The following is a 7,481-nucleotide window of genomic DNA, read 5'->3' as shown; positions in this document are numbered from 1 at the left end:
AAAAAAATTAAACAGATGGAATTGAGCTACCATACGACCCAGCAATCCCCCTACTGGGCATATACCCAGAAGAGGCAAGAACCAAACCATGGTCAGACATCTGTGCTCCAATTTTCATTGTGGCACAGTGCACAATAACAAGGAGTTGAAAACAACCCAATTTCCATGAACAGACAAATGGATTAAAAACTGTGGTACATATATACAATGGAGTACTACGCATCACTAAAAAGCAGTGACAAACACTTGAAACATATAGCCGCATGGGAAGAAATGGAGGAAATAATGCTAAGTAAATTAGACTAAGTAAACCAAACTCAAATGGACATGGACAACGAGTCCACTATAGTAAGCTTTAAAATAAAAATTTAAAAATGTTTCATGCAAAAGGGGTATAAGGAAAAGGCTACTATATACAAACATTCCTGGGGTGAGGTCCAGGTAGTATGGGAGGGGTCAGACCAAATTCAGGAGTACATATGGTAGCCAACTAAAAAGGAGGGGGAAGATAGAAATGTGTAGCACAGGAATAGGACACTAACACATCCAAGGGGAGGGTATTGCTTATATCCCCACAGGGAAACAGGGACCAAACCTAAACCCGGTGTTCCTCCAGGAGACCCTTCGGTAAGGGGATGTCAAGTGGCCTACAAATGGGCTTTGGGTCTTCGCTTCGTACTCCACCCCTCATTCACTATAGTATGATTTTTTTGTTCTGATGATGCCTGATACCTGCTCCCTTCGACACCTCGTGATCACACAGGCTGGTGTGCTTCTTCCATATGGGTTTTGTTGCTTTTGAGCTAGATGGCCGCTTGTTTACCTTCAAGCCCCCAGACGCTTTATTTTGTGATAGCTGGGCACCATCAGCTTTCTTCGCCACATTTGCGTATATACCTATTTGTCTTCAGTGTTTGTATCAGGGAGGTGAGCATACAATAATGATAATTTTTTGTTCTTTGATGCCTGATAACTGATCCCTTCGGCACCTCGTGATCACACGGCTGGTGTGCTTCTTCCATGTGGGCTTTGCTGCTTCTAAGCTAGATGGCCGCTTGTTTACCTTCAAGCCTTTAAGACCCCAGATGCTATATCTTTTGATAGCCGGGCACCATCAGCTTTCTTCACCACATTTGCTTCTTCACCCACTTTGTCTTCAGCGATTGTGTCAGGAAAGTGAGCCTCATAAAATGCCAATTTAATAGAAGAAATTATCTTGCATGGAGGGAGTACTTGAGTGGAGGCCCAATGTCCTTCTGCTACCTTAATACTAAACCTATAAATATATGCACATAGATCTATTTCCCCATCCTCATATATAAATATATTTACATATGTACATGCCTTTATTTAGACCTCTATAAATGCCCTTTGCCTCTTAGTTCTTTCCTCTAATTCCTTTGACTTTCCTCTTGTCCCACTATCATGCTCAGTCTTCATTTGGTTTTCAGTAGAACTGAATGTTATTACACAACTCCTTTTAAAAGTGATTTAATTTTAAAAGCTATTTAATCATGAAAAAAAGAAAGTATTCTAAAATTGACTGTGGTAGTGACTGTACAATTTTTGGTATGATTGAGCTCTTGAATTGTATATGGATTATATGCTAATAAAACTGTAAAAAAAGTTTAATACTAATACTGTATTGCTAATATATAATAAAATTACTTTTATATATTGATTTTTAGGAGATGGCTATGATTTTAAAGCAGGAGATTTTGACCTACCATCATATTTGTTCTAAAATAGTGACTCTTGGGGATCTTCTTACAATTAAACCTCTGATTTATTATGTAGTAGCTGTTAAATATGTCATATAACAGTAATTCCCTACCAATTAATTTTGGAGTCCATATGCACAACAAGATGGTTTTAAAATATATCCACAAATACTCTTGATATCCCTCATTTCAGAAAGTGTACGGTCTAGGAAACTGAGTAACAGAAAGCACAGTGATTTCATCCTCGCTCTATCTTGCTCTGGGTGGAATGTAAGCTGCAATGGTACAAGGACATTTAAGTAGCCACATGGTGAGGAACCAATGGGCCTCGGTCCAAAAGTCACATGAGAGAACTATCTTGAAAGCATATTCTTCAGCCTCACCCAAGCTTTTGGCTGACTGCAGAGACTTGGAGCTAGAGACACTCAGATAACTCCCCAAATTCCTATCCTAGAGGATTGGGGTGATTTTATACAGCAAGAAATAGCCAAGGGAAACACAAAAAGTAAACTACCTTATACATTTCCTTCTCGTCCTTTTCTGTCTTCAAGTAACTTTCAAGTTGTTCTCGTTCATGTTGTACCTTCCGGAGTTTGTCTTTTAAGCTGAATATAGATCAAATAGTATTAATAAAATAAAAATTGACACTGTTAAAACATTTTTTCACCTTTTAAAGCTATCTTTTTAAAGTTTCAGAAATACCTGTCCAGTTCTGTTTCTTTTTCAATTGCTTTGTGTGTCACCAACACAATATCTTCTTCAAGTTGGGCAGCTTTGGATGTAGCATCATCGTATTTCTTCTTAAAGTCTTCATTTTCCTTTTTTAAATTTTGTGATACTTCAATAAGACCCTTAGAAGCAACAAAAGGCACTTGAGAAATAGCAACTTAAAATTAGCAATTGCCTTGTGAAATATGCTATCTTTAATCAATGCATTCTTAAATTTTTGAATTCTTATTTGCACACACTGAACGTTTTAAGCCAAGACTACAAATGAAACCGAAAATTATGAACATTTATTACATTTTTCATAAACTAATTTATCTATAGGTTATGTAATCATAATATACATAAACATCTATATACATTTTTGTGTTCCCTGTTTGGTAATTTCGGTAATTTATCCACCAGAGGGCAGGCCAAAAAGTGTAAAAAAGTTAGTGGATTTTATTTTTCAAATGTGGTTTTTTAATAATACCTGAATAGCAGGTCTTACTTATTAAGGTGAACTATTGCTTCTACTAGCACAGATAACACAATGCTACTGCCAATGACATCATGGCACAAAGTGAAGCTAAATGCCTACAGCACTGTTTCTAAAGTTCCTGCCAGTGTGACTCACAGGAATACTGGAAAAAATAATAAATTCATAAAATATTATCATTCTACTTTAAACAGGTCATTTTGAAAGGTAAACTTTTTTTTAAAAAATAATATGAATAAAGACGATTAAAAGTTACTCATGAGAACTTGTTTGAGTTCCCCACTGGGTCTCTGCTTTATAATCTGTAAAGTCGAGATAAAAAAAGTCTTATTGCCTAGTTCATAAAATAATGAGAAACAAATGTAACAAAGTAGACAAGAAATACTTCACTTTGAAAAAGCACACTCCAAAATAATTGTTAAATTAAGACAAACTGCTTTTGTTAAAAAAAAGCATTTGAAAATGTCCCAATTGAAAAGTTATCATTTCACCCACCCAACCACAAAGGTGAAGAAACCAAGCATCCAATTAAAGTATTATACAACATCTGTAAATAATTTTTATCTACATGAAGTTCACTTAACCAAATTCTTTACTGACAAGTGAGATTCTACTTAAGTATCTTTTTGGAAATAAAAGTTGCACCTACTCCATCACTAAAAAAAACTTATACATTGGCAGTCAGGTACACTTACGAGTTTTTCATTTTGCTCAAAGCAAATCTTGGCCTTCCTGAATTTGCAAACACTAACCAAAGAGTGCTGTACAGAACAAGGTTTATTCCTTTTGCTGGAATTTTTATCACTATAACATACAGTGGTTCTTGTAAAATAAGACACATCTCCCATCTCTGTCTTGTACTTTATAGTCCGTTACAAATTGTTTTAATTTATAGTTTCATCAAATTCTCATTACCACAAAATTTAATTCAGGTATTTCTCCCTAGAGTGAAGACACACTTCTGATCCTGTAATTAATGTATTTTACTATTAATAGGTAATGAACCATTTCAGGAAATGGGTAGCAAAATACAAACTAAAAGTCCTAAGCAACCAAATGCAAAAAAAGATGAAGTTAACTTTTTGTCTATATCGGTTTACTCTATAATGAACCAATCACTTACCACATTAATTCTGACTCTAGCCCAAAAAAGTAAGTTCCTTACAACCATTGCTTCATGAGACAGGGAGAAAGAATTTCATCGTGCTTCGATCACAATCAATGCTTATAAAAGAGCTCACTACCACACAGTTGATTCTAGCTCATATAGACCCTATAAGGCGAGTAGAACTGCCCCTGTAGGTTTCAAGGCTATAACTCTTTATGGGAGTAAACAGTCTTTAACACAGAGTGGCTTCAAACTGCTAACCTTGCAGTTAGTATACCAATATATAACCACTGTGCCAGGAGGGCTCCTGGTGCTCTTTGAAGCAACAGTCAAGAAACCAAACAATATATTACATTGGACATAATTGCTGCACAAGTGCTGAAAAGTAAGGATGTTACCTTGAGAATTAAGATGCGCCTGAACTAAACCATGTGCTATATTTTCAAATGCCACATATGCTGGTGAAGCTTGGGCATTAAAGGAAGGCTGGGAAAGATTGATGGTGCTGGTAAAGAATACTGAAAATACAATGGACTGTCAAAAAACAACAATCAAACCTGTCTTGAAAGTACAGCCAGACCACGCTCCCTAAAAACAAGGCTAGGCTAGCTCAATTTCATTTCACATTCTTTGGACACCTAATCAGGTATCCTTGGAAAATGACATCACTCTTCACAGAGTAGAAGGGTAGTTTTATAAAAGGAAGACCCTCATGGAGACGGACTGACACATGGCTGGAACAATGGGCTCAAACAGTACATGGTGTCTTTATCACCCATGGGGTCACTGAGTCGGATTTGATGGCACCTAACAGCAGGATGTGTAGTGGTTATCTGCTGGGCTGCTAACCACAAGGTGAGGAATCCAACCACCAGGCAGCTCTGCAGGACAACAAGGATGCTTTCTGCTTCCCTAAAGAGGTAGTCTCAGAAACCCACAAGGGCTGCTCTCCAAGATGATTTCAGAGGACATTCTTGGTCTAAGGTTTAAAGATAATCTCATGACAATAGTTTCAGGGCTCATCCAGTTTGCATGGGTCCAGAAAATGTTAGGTCCTTCAAAATTTGAAATTCTTTTCTCCATTTACCCCTTTTGATCAGGATTCTGCAATAGAACCTTTGAACAAATTGGTAGTTGAGCATCAAGTAACATGGATGGAATGCATGGCTAGTTACCTTCCTAAGCAACTAAGCTGTAGTTATTCCAAGTCTATCTTTGTAAATCTGAAATTTTTCACACGTTGAGGCGTGGCAACCATGAATATCAACACCATGTATTCTCTTCTTGTCTGTGTCACATTTTGACATCTCACACCAGACTTTTTCATAATGCCAATGTACACAGCTAATATCCTACAGTATATTGCAACCAAAATTTTATATATGCTAGAACAAAAAAAAAAATACATGTGACTCACTTTGTTTGCATTTATCTGTAAAGCATGCCTGTGTACAATCTCCATGTCTGGACACACCATCAGCACAGATCTTTTTACTTTTAGGCGGATACCATGTTATACCAGCAACCCAATTACTACAAGGGGGATAATCGAGTCTCTAGTAACCTAAGGAGCAGTAGTAGTACAAGAAAGAATGCAATGGGGCCCCTAGATAATCATATAAAGCAGATCTGTCCAAGAAATTAAGGTAATGCACAAAACAAATTATCAAATAAGAAAAAAATTAACTTTTTGTTCGGTAAGCCACTGTATTACTGGGTTGCTGTGTCTTTAATACACTATTAATTTCTGGCTCATGTTTAAATCAATTGACTAACTTTAACGTAACATTTTTAAGAAAAATTAAATATGTTAAGTAAGGAACACAAAGTATGTACAACTTATTTCAAATTTGAAGCAAAAAATTAAGAACCATTCATAAGTGCTTTTTTTTAAAAACCGTATTACTGGCACTTAATCCACGTGTCACACAAGAAGAGTCATACAAGCATTACCACAATAAATTTTGGAACACTTTCTTTTGTCTTTCTGGGTAAGTCAGAACAAGGTACATAGGTCTTATTTAGCCTTATTTCAGTGTAAGAAGAGACTTGACGCATCAGTTGAGAGCAGGGGTTGCTTCAGTCACTTCAAATTGACGGTAAATGTACTTAACACGAAAGGGCAAGTAGGAGTTGCCCTTAAGTCCTTTTAAATCACACATTCATACCTTAGTGATTTACTATAGAAGCTAAGTTAGCCAACATAATATAAACATTGAGAAGCTAACTCAACCACTGCTATAATACTTAGCAATCTATTAACAATCAATTCAAAAGACAAACATTAAAGAGAGATGATTTCACGTATAAATACTTTTCAGGAAAAAATGATACAGAATACTACTCAGCAAGAAACAAAGTACTGATAAATGACTGAATCTCAGATTGCAGCACTAAGTGAAAGAAATCTGACCGAAAGCCCACAAATTATTATTCCATTTATATTGTTTTGTTCAGAAAAGGCAAATCTACAGAGAACCGCTATTCTGTCAATACATTAGTTCTGGGAAATAGAGGGATGAGGGCTGACTACTAATTGCTCCAAAATGTTTCAAAATTAAGACTAATTCTGAGGGCACAACTCTTATCAATATATGAAAACTACACTACCAGTTTTCTTCCATTCAGGAGAAACAAACCAAGAAGGAAAAAGAGAAAGGGAAAATCCAGACACTGGCACACCAAGCCCAGAGGGCGACTTTCCTGCACGGAGCTGCTAAGGCACAGAGAGGACGTAGGGCCAACACCAGCTCAAGACATGATGTCCCCTCACTGGATCATACCGCAACAGAGGACAATACTGGGGTCACACGGCAAATCAGCAACAGGAGCAAAAGCAAAGCCACAAAACCTCTGTATAGTCCCAAAAATAGACTTGAGGCTAGGAGGATCGGCTCCCAGAATTCCCCCAGGACACGTGGAGAAACAGTCATAAAGGTCAGCGGATACACCTGGGATTATGTTTTTGTTTTTTCTTTCTCTCTCTGTTTTCAATCTTGGGTTTTCTTTTTGTTCAGTCTGTTAATGCTGGGTTGCCTGCTTATATAAGATAGGCATGAGAAGCAATGTTGAGTAAAAAGCAATGGGACTGATGGTCCTGAAGGAACTGGGGAGAAGGAGGTGGCAGAAAGGAGCAAAAGCCACAGACAGGGGAACTAGGGAATTAAAATCAACAAGAGGGATGAAGAGATCCTGGGGGTGTTGTATCAACAGTAATCGACTGAGAGAAATTACTGAAGTGCAAGTAGAGCGAGCTTGATGGTGGGGCAGGAGGAAGATAATAGGAAACAGAGGACTAATCTAGGAAGAAAAGCTATGGATAGAGGTATAAGCATAGGTATGTACATACATAAATGCATTGTTTCATAAAAATAGAGGTACTGAGTTAAACATATATTTATATGGCAATACACTGCGGAAGTGGATGGACTTCGGGCCTCTGCTCATA

General features: G+C 37.2%; 1 protein-coding gene across 1 annotated transcript in view; it reads right to left on the bottom strand.

Moving 5' to 3' along the window:
• The window catches only part of TAX1BP1 (Tax1 binding protein 1), a 64,138-nt gene that overhangs the window by 30,864 nt on the left and 25,793 nt on the right, over window positions 1–7,481 (bottom strand). The window contains exons 6-7 of the mRNA XM_045288662.1: window positions 2,424–2,572; window positions 2,236–2,326 (exon numbers count right to left, since the gene is read on the bottom strand). Coding sequence (XP_045144597.1) covers window positions 2,236–2,326; window positions 2,424–2,572 — 240 coding nt within the window. The remainder of the gene's footprint in view (window positions 1–2,235; window positions 2,327–2,423; window positions 2,573–7,481) is intronic.

The sequence above is a fragment of the Echinops telfairi genome, unplaced genomic scaffold, assembly GCF_000313985.2.
Source record: "Echinops telfairi isolate 266 unplaced genomic scaffold, ASM31398v2 ScPeMD7_23;HRSCAF=83, whole genome shotgun sequence".
Taxonomy (NCBI): Eukaryota; Metazoa; Chordata; class Mammalia; order Afrosoricida; family Tenrecidae; genus Echinops; species Echinops telfairi.
This window is presented reverse-complemented; position numbering and strand designations above follow the sequence as displayed.